Source organism: Schistocerca americana, chromosome 2 (assembly GCF_021461395.2).
Source record: "Schistocerca americana isolate TAMUIC-IGC-003095 chromosome 2, iqSchAmer2.1, whole genome shotgun sequence".
In the NCBI taxonomy this organism is placed as follows: Eukaryota; Metazoa; Arthropoda; class Insecta; order Orthoptera; family Acrididae; genus Schistocerca; species Schistocerca americana.
Genome location: NC_060120.1, coordinates 647,719,454 through 647,740,523, shown reverse-complemented (window position 1 = coordinate 647,740,523; position 21,070 = coordinate 647,719,454). Strand labels below are relative to the sequence as shown.

General features: G+C 38.9%; 1 protein-coding gene across 1 annotated transcript in view; it reads left to right on the top strand.

Annotated features, from left to right (window-relative positions):
- Positions 1 to 21,070, top strand: part of LOC124594275 (kinesin-like protein KIF19) — a 458,271-nt gene that overhangs the window by 402,849 nt on the left and 34,352 nt on the right. Inside the window, exon 12 of the mRNA XM_047132640.1 lies at positions 15,673 to 15,774. Within this exon, the coding sequence (XP_046988596.1) occupies positions 15,673 to 15,774 (102 nt within the window). The remainder of the gene's footprint in view (positions 1 to 15,672; positions 15,775 to 21,070) is intronic.

Below are 21,070 nucleotides of genomic sequence, written 5' to 3'. Positions count from 1 at the left end.
GACTGGAGTAGGTGGTGGTGGGAGGGTGCATGGGACAGGTTTTACACCGGGGGCAGTTACAAGGATAGGAGCCAGAGGGTAGGGAAGGTGGTTTGGGGATTTCATAGGGATGAACTAACAGGTTACGAAGGTTAGGTGGACGGCGGAAAGACACTCTTGGTGGAGTGGGGAGGATTTCATGAAGGATGGATCTCATTTCAGGGCAGGATTTGAGGAAGTCGTATCCCTGCTGGAGAGCCACATTCAGAGTCTGGTCCAGTCCCGGAAAGTATCCTGTCACAAATGGGGCACTTTTGTGGTTCTTCTGTGGGAGGTTCTGGGTTTGAGGGGACGAGGAAGTGGCTCTGGTTATTTGCTTCTGTACCAGGTCGGGAGGGTAGTTACGGGATGCGAAAGCTGTTGTCAGGTTGTTGGTGTAATGGTTCAGGGATTCCGGACTGGAGCAGATTTGTTTGCCACGAAGACCTAGGCTGTAGGGAAGGGACCGTTTTCCAACCTCAACTCCTTTGGTTCCTTCAGATTCACCTGGTCCTACTCCAAATCCCACGCCACTTTCCTTGACGTTGACCTCCATCTGTCCAATGGCCAGCTTCACACGTCCGTCCACATCAAACCCACCAACAAGCAACAGTACCTGCATTATGACAGCTGCCACCCATTCCACATCAAACGGTCCCTTCCCTACAGCCTAGGTCTTCGTGGCAAACAAATCTGCTCCAGTCTGGAATCCCTGAACCATTACACCAACAACCTGACATCAGCTTTCACATCCCATAACTACCCTCCCGACCTGTACAGAAGCAAATAACCAGAGCCACTTCCTCATCCCCTCAAACCCAGAACCTCCCACAGAAGAACCCCAAAAGTGCCCCATTTGTGACAGGATACTTTCCGGGACTGGACCAGACTCTGAATGTGGCTCTCCAGCAGGGATACGACTTCCTCAAATCCTGCCCTGAAATGAGATCCATCCTTCATGAAATCCTCCCCACTCCACCAAGAGTGTCTTTCCGCCGTCCACCTAACCTTCGTAACCTGTTAGTTCATCCCTATGAAATCCCCAAACCACCTTCCCTACCCTCTGGCTCCTGTCCTTGTAACTGCCCCCGGTGTAAAACCTGTCCCATGCACCCTCCCACCACCACCTACTCCAGTCCTGTAACCCGGAAGGTGTACACGATCAAAGGCAGAGCCACGTGTGAAAGCACCCACGTGATTTACCAACTGACCTACCTACACTGTGATGCATTCTATGTGGGAATGACCAGCAACAAACTGTCCATTCACATGAATGGACACAGGCAGACAGTGTTTGTTGGTAATGAGGATCACCCTGTGGCTAAACATGCCTTGGTGCACGGCCAGCACATCTTGGCACAGTGTTACACCGTCTGGGTTATCTGGATACTTCCCACCAACACCAACCTATCCGAACTCCGGAGATGGGAACTTGCTCTTCAATATATCCTCTCTTCCCGTTACCCACCAGGCCTCAATCTCCGCTAATTTCAAGTTGCCGCCACTCATACCTCACCTGTCATTCAACAACAAACAACATCTTTGCCTCTGCACTTTCGCCTCGACTGACATCTCTGCCCAAACTCTTTGTCTTTAAATATGTCTGCTTGTGTTTGTATATGTGTGGATGGATATGTGTGTGTGTGCGAGTGTATACCCGTCCTTTTTTCCCCCTAAGGTAAGTCTTTCCGCTCCCGGGATTGGAATGACTCCTTACCCTCTCCCTTAAAACCCACATCCTTTCATCTTTCCCTCTCCTTCCCTCTTTCCTGATGAGGCAACAGTTTGTTGCGAAAACTTGAATTTTGTGTGTATGTTTGCGTTTGTTTGTGTGTCTTTCGACCTGCCAGCGCTTTCGTTTGGTAAGTCACATCATATTTGTTTTTTGATAATTTTTTCCCACATGGAATGTTTCCCTCTATTATATTGAAGCTATATAGAAATTTACATCTTTCTGTGTCTAATATTTAGCACCTTCAAATTTTCATAAAAATGCCGATTTTGACCAAAATATTGCTCTGATCAGGTTGAGACTTGTAACAGTTGATTGTGACATACATTTGCACTTTCTGAGCAATTGTTTGCTTTCTAATTGCATTTTTAGGACCACTTATTTTTTTCTTAGAGCAATGTTCATGTGATCATCCTGAGATTTAACAATTTTAACATTAATTTACTGAAGCGTATATCATCAAAGTTAGGAAAAACTATTTTAATTTTTGATTCCACTCCCAGGTTAAGGTGCAATACTTTGTATGCTATGCATGGGCATGTTATGATGACATGGCACTAATAGCAGTGAACTGTGGCAAGTCTAGGCACACACACTCGCCTCTAAATCTCTCAAATGATACAGTGCTTGTTTCGCACAATTTGTGCTGCACTTCTCTGTACATAGACAATACACTTTTAGATATTGGTCCCACATACACGAGCAATATTTTAAGATGTACACAAATCATTTGCAAGGAGTATTCTGTGTAGACTAACTGCACCTCCCCAGTATCCTATCAATGAACTGAAGTCTGCCAACTGCTTTACCTATGGCTGAGACTGTATCATCATTCCATGTTATATCCCATTATCCCAACAAATTGTTGCACCCTGGTATGTCATACATTTAAAGCAAGTTGTCTGCATCTACATTTATACACTGCAAACCAACATGAGGTGCACGGCTGAGGATTTACCCCATTTCACCATTCTTTCTGTTCCATTCATGTATGGAGCATGAGAAGAATGATTGTTTGAATGCCTCTGTGCATGCAGTAATTATTCTAATCTTCTCATCATGATTCCTTATTTGAGCAATACATAGGGGAGTATAGTATATTCCTGGAATCACCATTTAAATCTGGTTCTTAAAAAATTTGTTAATAGACTCGCTCAGCGCAGTTTACATCTATTTTGAAGAGTCTTCCAGTTCAGTTCTTCAGTGTCTCTGTGGTACTCTTCCATAGATTAAACAAGCCTGTGACCATTTGTGCTGTCCTTTTCTGTATATGTTCCACATCCCCTGATAGTCCTATCTGGTACGGATGCCACACACTTGAGCAATATTCTAGAGCAACAGTGGTTTGTAAGCAATCTCCTCTGCAGATTGACTGCACTTCTCCAGTATTCTATGAACAAACTGAAGTCTGCCACCTGCTTTAGCCACAACAATGTGATCATTCTATTTCACATCCTTATAGAGGGCTCCACCCAATTTCACCAGTGACTCATTGATATTATAGTTATAGGATACTACGTTTTTCATTTTGTGAAGTACAAAATTTTACATTTCTGAATGTTTAAAGCAAGTTGTCAATCTTTGCATCTTTTCAAAATCTGACTGAATATTTATGCAGCTTGTTTCAGATAGTACTTCATTATAGATAACTGCATCATCTGCAAAAGTCTGATTTTGCTATTGATAGTGCCTGCAAGCTCATTAATATACAATACAAACAGCAAGGCTCCCAACAAACTTCCTACATATGATGATAACTCTTCATCCAAGACAACATGGTGTGCCCTCCCTACCAAAAACTCCTCAATCCAGTCACAAATTTCACTTGATACCCCACATGATTGAATTTGTGACAATAAGCGTAGATGTGGTACTGAGTCAAATACTTTTTGGAAGTTGAGAAGTACCGCACCTACCTGACTGCCTAGATCCAAAGCTTCAATACATTATATGAGGGAAGTACAAGTTGGGTTTCACATGACAGATATTAGCGGAATCCATGCTGGTTGGTATTGAGGAGGTCATTCTCTTCCAAGATACTTCATTTTGTTTGAGCTCTGAAAATGTTCTAAGATTCTACAACAAATTGGTGTCAAGGATATTGGATGGTAGTTTTTTGGATTGCTTCTACTACCATTCTTGTAGACATATGTGACCTGAGCTTTTTTCCAAGAACTGGGCACAATTTTTTGTTTTAGGGATCTACCATAGATTATTGTTAGAATAGGGGCTAACTTACCCTCAAATTCAGTATAGAATCTGACAGGGATTCCGTCTTTGCACCACTTTAAAAAATTATCTACGTCTGCCCTGATATTTGTTCAGCTTTTTCATACTGTTGGCCCTAGCCCTGCTACATTGGAGATAACAGCATCATCTAAAAAAAGTCTGGGATTAGCATTCTCTGCAAAAAGTCTGGGATTAGTATTCTCTGCAAAAAGTCTGGGATTATCATTATTACTTTCTGCCAGGTCATTAAGATACAGCACTAACAGCAAGGATGCCAACATACATCATTCATGCGTATTTAAATTTTTGGTATATCAGCGATGCTACAGAACACCTTTACAAACTTACATCCATCCAGTATCAGAAAGATAATGTAGGAAACATGGTATGTTGAAATGATATTCTTATCAATTACAATACTGTAATTAGCCTGTCATAAAATAATATGATGCAGCAGAATATTTAATACCCACATTTGAGCTACATCTACAGCAAGCCATATTTTCTGCATAACCCAACAAATTGTTACACCTAGTTAGGCCAGACCAGGAAGAAAATAAAACTGTACTATTCCACTGGCTGACATCAAATCTTTATGCTTGATATTGGTGGAATGCCAAAACTGCAGTAGCAGAATAAATAATTCTGCATCCATAAAGAGTAAAATATATCAACAAAAATAATCAATTTTTGAAAATATAATATAGAGGAATAGATACAAAAATTTACTCACTAAGTGGCAGCAGGAGCAAACACATATATAGATTAAATAAATGTGGAATCTATCAGAGCCAGAGGCTCCTTCTTCTGGCAGAAGCAACAAAGTGGAAGGAAAAGCAATGAGGGAGAAATACTGGCAAGGTGTATGAAATGGGGTAACTTTGGAAAAGTCACTTGGAACTCCAGATCAGGGGAGACTTTCCAGATGGGGTGAGGAGGAAAGACAATCAGTCTTTTTTTATTGTCCTCAGAATCCAACTGACTGAACCTGGGTAGTTAATGTAAATCAGATCTACACCCTCTCAGATAAATTGAGATAATTCTGTGAAAGGTGCTAGTAACTGCTAGTATTATCTGGTATGGAAAAGGATCTTCCAGTTCAACAAATAATTAAATCATAACTGATCTTTAACTCCTTAATCATTAAACAGAACACAATATTGCTAAGTGCATAATTAGTCATCCACTTACCAATAAAGGGGTAGAAACCAAGCGCTGCAGGAAAAAAAGGACAGAGAGAGAGAGAGAGAGAGAGAGAGAGAGAGAGAGAGAGAGAGAGAGAGAGAGAGAGAGAGAAAGCTATTTTTCTGAACAAACACCAAAGTATCACATTCAAACCAAGGCCCCATAGTGTTATGATAGCAAGGGGCTGCCACACAGGATGGAAAATGAACAAGATTTGAATGGATGCACATGGTTGGCATATGAACTTCAACCATATTAGCAGACAGTAACTCAAATACCAAGCAATTGGCCCACCCTGAAGATGCTTAAGGCACATAAGCAGATGGTGACACACAGGAGAAGACAATAGAAAGGAACACTCTGCGAATGTCACATTGTCCCGAAATTCACTCAATGGCAGTAAGGTACCTCACCATAGTTCTCAGGCACAATGCTTCCATCTTAACCAAGGTGCCACAACCATGGACTGACACAGCAGGAATAACTTCAGTCATCTCATGTCCTCCACAGCCAACAGGATGAAAACTTGTTCTCAGAAATGCATCCCCATTTGGAATACTGAATACTGTAGAGATGGTAGGGCTCAATCTCCACTCTCCCAAAACTGAAACCCCAGTTGAGGATTTACAAACCTTTGTCTATTTCTGACCTTATTTGACTTGACTTAGATGGACCATGAGGTCATCTCCATTGTCCTCCACTTTGACCCTGAGTGTGTCTGGATTGGGAACTTCCAGCACTTCCAGCACTCTATAGGATCCCAAAAAATGGGGAGACAACTTTCTAGGAACCTTATCACATGAATCCCTACTCCTAACATTTTTGACAAAGACTACATCCCTGACTTGAATGTTATCCAGACGTCACCTCATGTTGTGCTGCACCACTTCCCTGCTATGGGCACATCACATATTAGCCTTTGCCCTTCACCAGACATCCTTGATATACTTGGCAATCAGGTTGTTGGGCAACAGATCTTGTATGCACCACAGGTTGACCAAGCAAGAATTAAGGAGATATGATATCATAAGCACAATGGGAGTGAGTCATGCTTGGGTAGATCAGATGGTAGAGCACTTGCCCGTGAAAGGCAAAGGTCCCAAGTTCGAGTCTCGGTCCGGTACGCAGTTTTAATCTGGCAGGAAGTTTCATATTGGGTGCACACTCCACTGCAGAGTGGAAATCTCATTCTGGAAACATCCCCCAGGCTGTGGCTAAGCCATGTCTCCACAATATCATTTCTTTCAGGACTGCTAGTTCTGCAAGGCTCACAGGAGAGCTTCTATAACGTTTGGAAGGTAGGAGATGAGGTACTGGCAGAAGTAAAGCTGTGAGGATGGGGCATGAGTCGTGCTTGGGTAGCTCAGATGGTAGAGCACTTGCGCATGAAAGACAAAGGTTCCAGGTTCGCGTCTCGGTCCGGCACACAGTTTTAATCTTCCAGGAAGTTTCATATCAGGCACACACTCTGCTGCAGAGTGAAAATCTCATTCTGGAAACATCCCCCAGGCTGTGGCTAAGCCATGTCTCCACAATATCATTTCTTTCAAAAGTGCTAGATCTGCAAGGCTCGCAGGAGAGCTTCTGTAAAGTTTGGAAGGTAGGAGATGAGGTGCTGGCAGAAGTAAAGCTGTGAGGATGGGACGTGAGTCGTACTTGGGTAGCTCAAATGGTAGAGCACTTGCCCATGAAAGGCAAAGGTCCCGAGTTTGAGTCTCGGTCCGGCACACAGTTTTAATCTGCCAGGAAGTTTCATATCAGCACACACTCCACTGCAGAGTGAAAATCTCATTCTGGAAACAATGGGAGTAGTCTGATAAATTTCATGCCTAATGGTATTAAAGACAAAATTTAACCACAGCAAGGTACATTTGCAACCAGTTTGAGCCTCAGAGTGGAAGGCAATAAGCAAAAATTTCAAATTATGATTGACTGTTCCACAAAGGATGCCTGGGGATAATAGCGCACAGTTGTGACATGTTTAACCACAAAGTGGAAACAAAAGTTATGAAAATCCCTTCAAGTACAAACAGGAGCATTATCCCTAGCTAAAACTCTGGGGAAGAGCGCAAATTAAGGAAAAATTGTACTCAGAGGGGTAATGCGCTATGCATCCATACATCCCTACTGTACGACAACCACCTAAATTTGCAAACCCATCAACGATGACAAAAATATATTGATACCCACCTTGGGTTTGAGGCAGAGGACTGATGTCATTGATAAGGAGGCATTCCATGGGCATCTCAGCTCTAGTATTTGGTTTGGCCATCTGGAAGTTCTGACATTGAGCAACCATCATCCTTACATCTTGATAATATGTAGGCCATGTAAGGGATTCTTAGAGTTTATGGATAGTTTTATAAAGAACTACATGGCCTCCTGCCACTGAACTATGATAGTGCTTCAGCACCACTGGGATCAACATGGCCAGATGCAGATTTTCACCAGATGACCATGACCCGCATTACAACATCAGATCTTTCTCCTGAACTCATACCTGAGGATTGACTAGCCAGATGCTCAGTGTCCCCTGATACACCCCAGATTGGGATCCTCCTCCTGATGTCCAATCAAATCACTGAAGAATACAGCAATATTAGTAAGAATAAAATTAACCTGCTACTCCACCAGCTCAGTGATTCTTAGAGAGCATTCTCTTTCTTATTGCTTCTCAAACATGTGACTCAGGGCATCGACTACCTTGTTATCCCACCATTTTACATGGTGCACATTGAACTTAAAGCTTCATATCCTCACCGCCCGTCACGCAATGTGTCAAGTATGAAGATGAGCCAGAACCCAACTGAGAGCCCGATTATTGGTCTCTAGCATAAACCCTTAATGTTCCAAATAGTATTTAAATCTCTCAAGAGTGAAAAGAATAGCAAGCACCTCCAATGCTTAAGTAGAACATTATCTCTCTTATGGCTGTAAACATTGGGAAACATAAGCCAATGGCCTTTGCTCAACTTCTTGCTTCTGAAGAACAGCAGCCAACACAGGGTTGGAGACATCTGTATGAACAGCAAAGGACAAATCACAATCAGATATGGCCAAAATGGGAGTGTTACTTAGGGCAACCTTAAGAGAGTCAAATGCAGCTTGCTGACTGTCCACCCACACAAAGGGCTCTCCTTTCTTGCACTAAAGACTCAGAGGACCCACTAATTCAGTGAACTGGGGTATGAATTGCTGGAAATTGTTGGTCATCCCTATGAACTGCACCACTGCTTTCTCAGTTTTGGGAGCATGAAAGCTATAAATGGTCTGGGTCCTCAACTGGTCTATTCTAACACCGCCAACCAAAGCCAAATGTCCAAGAAAGAAAATCTCCCTTTGAAATAGAGTGACTTTAGTTGCCTTCACAGTGAAGCCAGATGCCTTCAAACTTCCAAAACCAAACACAAGTGCTGAACATGATCCCTGTGGTTAATGGGACCAGATAGACAGGTTTTTTAGGTTAAAGACAAAGTCCAGGCAGACAATAATCAAGAAAAATGGAATAAAAGTATCTTCATGTACAGTAAACAGTTATAAAGCTAAGGGCAGTATCGATTTACTTCATCAAAATATCAGGGAAAAAAGTAGATGAGCTCTTAGTGCAGTTAGATGATCACAAATAAGAATGAGATTGATATACTTTGTCTGTCTGAACACCATGTAACTGTGGGGGTGGAAAGTGCCAGTCTAAATGGGTATAATTTAGCATCTTAGATTTGCAGATCTAGCACAGATAAAGGAGGAGCTGCCATTTACACAAAACAAGGGTATAAATACAAAACTGAAGAAGTAAACAAATTTTGTGTCAATCAGAACTTTGAAGTTTGTGCATGCAAACTATAGCTACATAATGTAGTGTTGATATTAGCAACACTTTACAGGTCCCCATTAGGAGATTGGAATCTGTTTAGACACCAAAATCTTATACTGTCTATGGTTGGTAATGCCCAGATTGTTGGTTAGAAACTCAAGGAAGTTACACAACAGCTTAAGGGGAGCCCAGGTTCCAAATGACCCATATCAAAATCCCATTCCTTGCTCACACAACTATGATTGCTATACAGTGTCACTTGCCCAGCATTGTTACGCTTAGGAAACTCCACCTCCAGAGAGAAACCTAGGTAGAAACTCTTAAATGCATAACTCAACACAAGGACTGTCTTATCAACAAAATCACAACAAATTCACATCCTTGGTGAAGAACACCACCAACATGACAAAACACCTTTTACGCCTCAATACAGGAAGGGCTTCACCATTGATGCTCTGCAAGAAACACCAACTGAACACAATTCTGGAGGCTTACAAAGTGGCGATAGCTAATGTAGCACCAGTGGCTCATCAAGGAAACACTACTACCTAAATCAAGCAAGGCACACAAGGGCTCATTGTTAACGTAAGTACTCAAGAAGGGAAGAGGATTAGCAGCTACAGCTTTCAATGCCTTACAGTGAGTAGATATGACAGAGAAAGTCCCCTGTCATCTGCTCCTCTGGTGTCAGCTGTCCAGAGCACGTTTAACATTAGTCCGGCACTGTCAGGCAAGATGGCCAGGCTGGCCATAATGATAGCAATTTCCTCTAATAGTGCATTTTTTACTAAAAGAGGCAACCTCTGGATTGAGGTCCATGTGTGTTAAAACCATGCCCTGTCTCCTCCTCTCCTCTGATCTGCTTGCTTAACTCCTTCTGCAGGCATGACAAGATCATCAAATTTTGATAAGTCCTTGGGTGCTCTGCAAACAAAACTCTAGACCAATCTTCCAGCTTAATGGCTTGCAGGATAGTGCCAACAATTTTCTTCTCTGGGACTACCAAATCAAAGGCTGCAGCAGTTGTACACACCTCCCAGACATACTTAGCCAAACTTTCTTTAGTATCTTGAGCACCATATAAATATCCATTACCATGGTCACTTTTGACTTTGACCAATAGACGCTCTCTTAGTATGCATGCAGCCAACTCCTTTATGTACCTCCTTCTGGCAAGACCCTCCCCAGTTATAACTGCCAAGGACCCTTGACATAATGGTTATAGTAACTAGAAAATAGTTTTCCTTGATAGCTGGGAAAAATTAACTTGCTCCTCTGACTTCACAATAAACCCCAAAAACTCAACTAGTTCCTCCTGGGTATTGATGCTGAGCCACTCTACCCCACACAAAAGCTTTCTTGCAAAAAGATTAGGCAACTTAGCAAATAGCACTTAAAGTATTCTCCACCTCCCAACTTCCAACTCCTGGAAGAACTACCACCCTTTAGACAACCTCAAAATCTACCTCTCCACCAACCTGCCTGCCTCCCTCCTCTAAGTTACTCAAACCAATTTGCAAGTTAATTGTTTTGCTATGCAGTTGCTTGACTAAAGGTTGAAATATGGGATCAACAGCAACCACGACAAGGTCCTCTATCCTCCACAGTCAGTGCATAATTTGAGCCTGCATATGATAAATCTGATGACGTGATGGAATACCATATTTTAAAAGGTTCAAGTTTTCCTTGAATTCAGATAGATAAGTAGAGCAGTGCTGCGTGGTGACAGTTACGTGCCCAATCAGCTCCACTGTTACCTGCACCAGTATACCTGCCACTGCCTGCTGTTGCCCAGACAACTCAAAAATGTCCACATCACCCAGAAGGTTTTGGATCTTCTTGCTTGTTCTCAAACCCCCACTCTAGTCACATTTTGAGACTCCATTTGGAAGGCAATGGATTTGAAAAAAAAAGAAAAAAAAACACACCTAGTTACCACAATCAATTATGCAAAAAAAGAAATCTTGTATAAATTATGTTCAGTACCGTACAAACACCCTACACCCAAAGAGAACCATGATGTGCTACAAAATGGTACACAGCTATTGTGTGAGGTTATCTAGGAGGGAAAGGACTAAGCCCAAGTAAGGTTGAACATCATTTATGGCCAAAATATTTATTTAACATTTTGTACTTAAAAGATGATTCAAAGAAATTAAGAAAAATTTACTTCTAAGCTTTCAACAATTAATTAAAAAACACATTAAGACTAACAACAACAAATCTCAAGAGAATTTCATAAATATTTACTTCCCCAACATGAGGTGCAGAGTTTATTTTGCATTCAAATATGACTTTAATACACTGCTACCCTGACCCAAGTTATACTGTTAAAAACATAGGAAACCCTGAATGTTGTATGTGGTTAGGAAAATATCTGTGTTCAAAGACAACCAATAAGCTTTGCACTTAACTATCACAGTTATGGAAGCCAATACTTTCAACAACCACATCAATGAAGCAAGGAAATTTGTTGCAGTTTCTTGAGAATTAATTGCTTATCACTAAGTTTCAGTTCCTATCATGAGATAACATGTAATTATTAGGATGTCAAAACATTTTAGTACAAGCTTATGTAACAGGAGAACAATACATTTTTTTTACAGTACCTATGATTCAATGTGACAGCTACAACAAGAAGAATTTGTGTGACAAACAATTTAACAATTCACTTTATCATATTTTTTGACAGCAGTTTACTGATTTACAATTTGCTTGGTGTCACAGAATGTTCGCCAACGCCACTCACCAAAGAAATAAAAATTTAATAAAACAATAACCTTAAAATTTACATTGAGTTCCCCAAAAGGAGACACACACATTTCAAAAAATACATAATAAAAATGCCATGGAAGGTACAATATTGTGTCAATTTTTTGTCCACCCAAGTACAGTTTTGTGATAAATCTAGGCAATTCTGCACATGGCACTAGTAACTGCTAGTATTACCTGGCAAGAAATAGGATCTTTATGTTCAACAAATCATTAAATTGTAAATGGTCTTAAACCCCTCAGTCACGAAACTAAGCACAATATGGCTAAGAGTGTAATAACACACCTACAACACCAATAAAGAAAGAGAAATCAAGCCCTCCAATATTAAAAAAAGGGGGGGGGGGGGGGGGCTTATTACCGAACTCACACTGAAGTCGCAACAAGGAGATAAGAGGATTCACTCGCCAATCATAATTCAATTTCAGAACAAAGCCCAATTGTGTAATGGTGGCAAGAGGCCACCATGCAGAATGGAAAATCTTCAAGATTTGAATGGATGCAAATGACTGCCAACAAACTTTGATTACATGAGCAGACAGTACCTTAAATACCAAGCAACTGGCATTAATCATTTTGTCCCAGAATTAACTAGTTCACTAGCAAGCATAAAAGCTATTCACAGCAATAAATGAGGTGACTTAAACCAAAGTCCACAAAGCTATTATACACAAGAAGGTAAAAAAAACCACTATGTATTAATTACAGAAAATCACAGATTTATTGGTGGTTCAGTAAGGAGTTGGTACAAAAACATGCAGGAGTCTTGAACTTGCACTCAATGTACCCACTACGGAGATTAGCAATCAGGAAAATTGAGTGGGCATTTTTAGAGTTCTAGTAGCCATGAAGGTGGGTAAGGTGTATAAGCAGACAGTGACACATTAGAGAAGACAATAGAATCAGTGGCGGATATATATATGAGGGTGCGCAGGGCACACAGCCTCCCTACCCTCCACCCTTGCCATCCATGCCGCACTGCCACCCATGCTGCCCCCACCAGTCAGCCCACATGCTATTTGTTCATTTCTTTCATTAGTTGACTTGACAGAATTGAGTTATCGAGTAGTTGTAATTTCCTATGTAACCCATGCGTCCACATCATCGTATTTTATACATTTCTGTTTGGCACATTAATAGATAACACATACCTATGAGAAAAGTTGCAGCCATTCTAGTGATCTCAATACATTATTCTGTCTGGCATTTGTTCAAGATTTGTTGCAAATATTCTAATGTTTTGTGATTAAAAAGAGGCTAATGGGAGAGATTCTTCAATACATGAAAACAAGCATAAATTCCCTTAATAATCATGATTCTGTTATGTAAGCATTGTCTGTTTGTCCTAGATCTGACTATCCTACTTTTCACATGCTGTACAAAATAGTTGCTTGTGTACATGCATCTATTGCTACGGTAGAAAGAAGTTTTTCAACACTACGGCGTACAAAGACATGGCTGAGATCAACAGGAGGATCTACTTAATAGCTTAGCTCTGTTGAACACTCATCCTGACATTGATTGACTTATTGACAATATAATTAACCAATTTACCTGGATGAATAGCTGCATAGAATTCATCATTTGAGGAAGAGAACCACAATTGTAACTTTTTTATGTCATAAGATGGCATTGTCTTGTATATGTGTATAATCAGTTCAAATAAAACTTTCTTAAACTTTGCATGTGACTTGATTATTTCTTATTATTGCAAAAGTAAAGGTAGCTCAAGATATCTTTAGGGCCCCCTCCTTGAGGTTTTTCTGTATCTGCCACAGAAAAGTAAAGGTAGCTGAAGATATCTTTAGTCCCCCCCCTTGAGGTTTATCTGTATCTGCCACAGAACAGAATGGAACAGTTTGTGAACCTCACACTGTGTCGAAATTCACTAAGAGAAGTAAGGTACCTCGCCATAGTATTAAGATGCCATGCTTCCATCTTAATCAAGATGCCACAAACACAGACTTCCACAGTAGGAATAACTTCAGCCACCTCATGTCCTCTGGAGCCGCCAGGAAAAAAAAAATTTTCTGGGACACACAGACCCAGGTAGAATACTGAAGTCCAGTCATCTGATAGAGCTCAAATAATAAAAAACCCTACCTGAACATTCCTTCCTGCTCCACCAGCTGCTGTCATCCTACTCACTCCTCGCTCTGCCACCTTTTTACATCAAAATGACTTGCCTTCCACTTCAGACAAAGATGGCATGAGGAAGACATACCACAACCTATCAAGAGAGTATAGCTCAATGATCTTGCTGGTCAAGATTGGGTTTGACAAGCACAAAGATAAGCAGTGGAAACTTACTGCGTGTAGGTGGGCATTATCTTACTGAAACGTAAGCCCAGGACGACTTGCCAAGAAAGGCAACAAAATAGAATGTAGAATATTGTTGACATACCACTGTGCTGTGAAGGTGATGAAGATGACAATAAAATGGGTCCTGATATGAAAAGATATGGCACTCCAAATCATCACCCACTGTTGTCTGGCTGTATGGTAGGTGACAGTCAGGTTGTTATCCCAAAACTGTCTGGGACATCTCCAGACATGTCTTCACTGAAGACAATTCTACTCCAGTCAATGAGATTCCAGACTGTAGATGTGTCTGGAAATACCCCAGACTGGTGGTTGGATACCAAACTGACTATCACCAGCCATACTGCCAAATGACCAGGAGTGATGGCCTGGGGAACCATTTCTTTTCATATCAGACCCCTTTGTTTGCCATCCATGGCATCCTTGCAGCACAGGAGTACATTGATGATATCCTATGCCACATTTTGTTGCCCTTAATAGAAGTTGTCAAGGGCTTACATTTCAGCAAGATAATGTCCACTCACATATAGTGAGAGTTTATACTGCTTATCTTCATGCTTGCCAAAACCTACGTTGCGAAACAAGGTAACCTGATCCTCCCCAATTGAAAACATTTGGAGCATTATGAGCAGTGCCTTCTAACCAACTTGGGATTTGATGATCTAATGCACCAATCAGACAGAATTTGGGGCAATATCCCCCAGGATATACAACAACTATATCAATCAGTGCCAAGCCAAATAACTGCTTCCATAAGGGTAAGAGGTGGAACAACACATTATTAACTTACTCAGACTGTGAAGCTCTTTCTTTTGTATAAATTATCCATTTTTTCTAAAATTATAATCATATTTGTTTGTTAGTATATGTACATCACATCTGCCAATTTCTGTACCATTCAGATAATTTTTTTATGGTGCATAATGTTTTTCGTTTTGTCTCAGAGTGTATCTTTCAGCAGATTCCTAGCAACATCAACACACTGTGTGGTGGTTGCGGGAGGGTAGAGGAGGAGGTGAGGGGGTGAGGGGGGAGGGAGGGGGTTGTCTGTTTACTTCATGCCTACCCTTATAAAAAATATTTAAATAATGTAAATTTCATTAACTGTTGTTGACTTTCACTCACAACATACTTTTTAAACAGATATTAATGTATAAGTAAGGACCCTAACCTGAAAATATTGAATATGATACTTACTGGGGAAAGTGGCATCTACTACTAAGACTTAAATTTTAGGGTAAAGTTTAACTGAAAATTTTTAAATATTTATGCAGTCAGGTAGAAGAATTAATTAAAAATAATAAATATTTTTTTCAAAATTTATAAATCTAAAGTAATTGACTAAACTACAGCATTTTCAAAAGGTGGACATAAAGACTCTCCCCTCCCCCTACCCACATGGTATTGTGACGACTAACAAATGGTACTGTAACAAAATGGATTAAACATGCCTAATGGGGTATATTACCAAAAAAAATTCTGAAGTTAAACGACATCATAGTAAATTAAACGTTAATGTGACAATTTTCACAAAACTATGAAAAAATCTTCTCAATGACTTAAATGATATGGACATAATGATAATCTCTTCTTTCCACAGGTCTGAGGAACCATTATTCCATAGATCACAAAGGTTCTCCATGGAACCAGATGCCTGGCCACATAGAGCTGACAGTGAGATGAGTGTTCTTTCTCCTAGCAGGTAGTGCGCATTTACAAAAAGCATCTGTAACTGGTGTATTTTTCTATCATCTGCTGCCATTCCATTATGTTTAATTTTTTTCACCTCTATATCCCAAAACCCAAATATGTGCACATGGGTCATGAGTCACGTAGCTGATGGTACTCTGACCATATACTGACTACTTGAAATCTCACAGACAAAACTGTACTGCTCTGCCATCTTTTAATGACAGTTAACACTACTTTATCAGCTAAGTCTATAAATTTCTGTTCTAATCAGTAGTATAATCGTTGTCAGAAAGTGACCGAATCACAAGGAACCAAGAACTACTCTCATAGAGAAAAAAGTGAAAAATGGAACATGACAATATTTAAAAAAGGCTAGTAAATAATTTAATTCATAAAGAATTTACTGTTTTTTCAGGCCATTGAAAAGTCTACAGAAGATGGACATTCAACATTTGCATTGCGTCTCATAACAGAACTGTAGGAAACTTGTGGGAATAGAGTTGAGTGCAGGCCTTATATACAAGACTGCTTAAAAGTATATCATACTGAAACCAATTTTAAGTGCTTGAGTACATTTTAAAACTAAAAAAGATCTATTGTTAACCATTCTTGAAAATTTTATTTATTTTTGACAACTGTCCGCCCCCGGTAGCTGAGTGGTCAGCACGACAGAATGTCAATCCAAAGGGCCCGGGTTCGATTCCCGGCTGGGTCAGGGATTTTTTCCACTCAGGGACTGGGTGTTGTGTTGTCCTAATCATCATCATTTCATCCCCATCAACGCACAAGTTGCCGAAATGGCGTCATATCGAAAGACTTGTACCAGGCGAACGGTCTGCCGATGGGAGGCCCTCGTCACACAACATTATTTTTATTTTACACTAATTCCCGACCTCAAGCAGTTTAAGTAAATTACTGAATTTGCACACTTGCTGGTGCAAGTATGAACACTTCCAGGTTGAAGGGTAAGTTTTTATTTCAGTCATTAACGACAAATATTGTGTTAAATGTGTTGAAATATTTCTGTACAAGCTTTCCGATTACATCAACTGTTGAAAGTTTCATTTCTGACAAGATGAAGGTCTGACACTTAGGTCACCCATTTTGATCAAGTTTTGCAAGGATGTACTGTTACGAAAATAAAGAGATGTGTTATGGCTTTTTGCTAGACAGCATGGTTTTTGCAAAAATTGAGGTCAATGTTAGGACAGAAAATCATATTTTCAGTGCTACACATCAAAAGATCATCTAAAGACAAACATATTTTTATTAATATAATATTTGCTCTGAAGTTACTAATGTTTAAGTTATTAACATGTTTGTGTTTTCATACTATATCTGGGGTCTCTTCATTCTACGTGTCTAGAGTGGTCAAGGCACTAGACTACCAAACTGCTGGTCTGTGTTTGGTCCTGGGTTGTGGCTCTTCTTCATTTTTTCAGTGTATATGATAATATTGTGATAATCAGAATACTTTTCTCCCCTTCCTCCCCTTTTTTAAAGTAAAACATCAGGAGTTTTTTAAAAGTAAAATGTCAGGAGGTGTGATTATTAATTAAATAAGTATTTATAATATATTAACAGTTATATTCATTCTGCAACATAGTACAAAATACATCTAGAATATATTTCACATAATCCTAATTGACAGTCTATTTGTGAGTGTTCTCACAACCAATGGCGTCAAATGGATTTTACAAACAAGCAAAACATAAATATTTCTTGCACCACGCACAACACATGAATGAAATCTCATAACATTGACATGTTTTCTGGTACACTGTTAGTGGGAAACATATCTAATTCACATTGCAAAAAGCAGATGTATCAGGTATCAATTTGGATGCATACCAAGTGCATAAAAGCGTAACTTGAAAAATGGACTTGGATGACACTGCCTTGTAATTCTCTGCTTTGCTTTTATATTGCATGATTCTGAAGTCATGCAATGAAATTCTTTACCTGACAGAAAAAGTAAACATCACACAACTGAAAAGAGGGGTACATATTACTGACATTACCTTCACTGTGCTGATTGGTTGAGCATAATTTTCATGAAAGTCCTACTGTAGTATATCATGTATTGTGATGAAGATAACTGTCAATGTAATATTTGATTATTAATTACACCTTCTTTGTTTTGCTTCAAAATAACAAGGAAAGGTATTCCCATTATCAGAATATTATTAGATACACTGAAGAAAATATAAAAAGAAAAAAAAAGCAGCCACAAACAAGAATTGGTCATGGACCACCAGTCTGGTAGTCTAATGGCTTGCCTTGACTGCATGACCACTGACCTCATTGAATGATTGGTACCCAAGCTACAGCATAAAAAGAAAATAGAATTAGTAACTCAAACATTATTAGATTTTGACCCGATATCACAGTAATAAAAATATTTGTTTTTAGATGATTTTTTGACGTAAAACATTGAAAATACATTTTTCTGTCATCAACCTTGACCTCATATAAAAAATAAAAAAATAAAACCAGGGCGTGTCTAGCAAAAAGCCTAAACATGTGTCTCTTTATTTTCAATACAGAATGTGCTTGCAAAACTTAATTAAAATCAGTGACCCACATCTCAAGACCTTCACCTTGTTAGTGAAACACTACGTATACAGCCACCTATTATGTGCCTATGTGATACACATACAATTACCTCTTACATGCCTCCATGATTAGTATTACATGAATTAATTGTAGCTATACTCTATGCTTTTAGATTAGATTCTGTGTATACAGCCACCTATTATGTGCCTATGTGATACACATACAATTATCTCTTACATGCCTCCATGGTTAGTATTATGTGAATTAATTGTAGCTATACTCTATGCTTTTAGATTAGATTCAGTTTTCATTACATAGACCCAGAAATGAGATGATTCTTGTGGGTGCGGACGTGTCAGAAAGTAAAGCATAAAAAACACATAACATATGAATATAATATTCACTTCCCTAATCATTTGTCAGGAGAGTGTCAAAACATGTGAATAAGTTGCAGTAAACTAGAATTGCTAATGCTTACAGAATTAATATACTGTCAGAATGAAATATATTTCTGCACTTTCACTAAATTTATCATACACAAAATACCTAACCTTAACTGTTGTGACCAAGTGCAGTCAAAACTGAAATCTAAAAGAGAAAATTTTACATAAGCTAGTCTAATAGTCCCTGATAAGATATTCATCCATCAAACAGTCTTTTAAACTTGGTTTGAATTGTGCTTTATCTGAAACCAAGTTTTTAATGGTTGCCGGCAATTTATTGAAAATGTGTATTCATGAATACTGGACCCCTGTTTGGACCAGGGTAAGCAGTTTTAGCGCTTAATGCAAATTATTCTTAATTATATTACTGATACTATGTATTGAGCTATTGACTGGAAATAGCAGCATATTATTTGCAGCAAATTTAATTAAGGAATGAATGTACTGAGAAATAGTGGTTAGAATACCAGTTCCTTGAACAGTTTTCTACATGATGTTCTTGAATCTGCACCACAAATGAGTCTTATTACATGATCTTACATTCTAAAAACTTTTGCTCAGTTTGATGAGTTACACTAGAATATGATCCCACATGACATAACACAATGAAAGTAAACAAAATATCCAAGTTTTTTTTATAAATATTTATATCTCCTACATCTGACATCATTCATGCCCTTCCCAACTGAATTTATTATTGAGTTGTAATCACAGCAATGTAACACTGTCAACGTCTTTGATCTGCATGTCTTCAAATGTTATATACATGATATAAATATATCTCTTACAGGTGCTGAAGTGCATATAATGGGTCTTTTCAAAGTTAAATAACTGTGAATGAGCTTCAAACTATTTATTAATGTCAGTGAAAATTTGATTAACAGCCATCTCTAAATCTGTATATGACTTGCTATTTATTGCAATGTTTGTATCATCTGCAGACAAAACAAACCTAGCACCTAGCAATGTTACAGATAAGAGGTCATTAATGCACACAAGCAAAAGCAATTAATTCAAGATGGAACCTTGAGGAACACCACATGTAATTAATTCACAGTTAGAAGAAGACTGATTGTTTACTCCACAATTATTTTTCATTGACACCCTTTGTTTCGTGTTATTTGGGTAAGACTTGAACCATTTTGCAACACACTCAGTGGCACCATAATATTCTAATTTACTTAAGAAAACGCTGTGATTCTACAGGTCACAGAAAATGCCAATAGCCTCTAATTTGTTACCTAATGAAATAAGTACATTGTTACTGTATGGATAAATAGCCTTCTATGTAATGGAACCTTTAAGGAACCCAAAGTATGGCATGGACAATATATTATTTGCAGTCAGTTCCTTCAGAAGATGCTTCAACACAACCTTTTCAAATATTTTTGACAAAACTGTCAAAAATAAAATTGATCAATAGTTTGATGGTATCCCTTTCTCCCCCTTCTATTGGTCAGTAGTTTGATGGTGTCTCTTTCTCCCCCCCTTATTGTAAAGAGGTTAACTTCAGCATATTTTAGCCAGTCTGGAAGTATTCCACTGATAAGAGACTGATTACACAAATATCTTAAGATAGAACTCAACTCACATGAGCACTCTTTCATTAACTTCATTGTTATATTATCATAACTACTAGAATACTTTGATTTTAATGATTTTATAATGGATGCTACTTCTTTGGGAGATGTAAGTGTCATTACCATTTTACTGAACTTATTCATAGAGACTGTTATCAGACATTCCATTGGACTGTTTATTGAACCTGATAATCTCAAGCAGTCAGTAACACAAAGAAAGTATTTGTTTAAGAGGTTTGCAACATTACATGCACTTGTTACCAAAATCTCATTTATTTTTAGACCTATCTGTTCCTCTTCCTTTCTGGCCCCAACTGTCTCTGTCTTCAGTATATCCTATATAGTTTTTATTTTTTTACCTGATGTAATTATCCTTTCCTTGTAATAAAACTGTTTAAATCTCTGGGTTGCCTGCTTTAGTATTTTGCAGTATTCTTTGTAATGCATTAGATGTTAATTTCAGAGCTGCGCCTAGATAATACATACAGTCTCCTTTTTGTCCCACATGATACCTTTATTCCTTGTGTAGCCCAAGGTTTATTTTTAGATTTCCATTTGATTTGAATTGCCTTTATGGCAACACAATTTTCAAATGAGGAAGTAACTTTATTAATGAATGCTTTATATTTTCATTTGAATCAGAAGTATTGTAAACATCTATCCATTTCATGTCTTAGAAGAATCTCCTAAAATTCTCTCAATTTTTGACTGATTTATTATAGTGCTG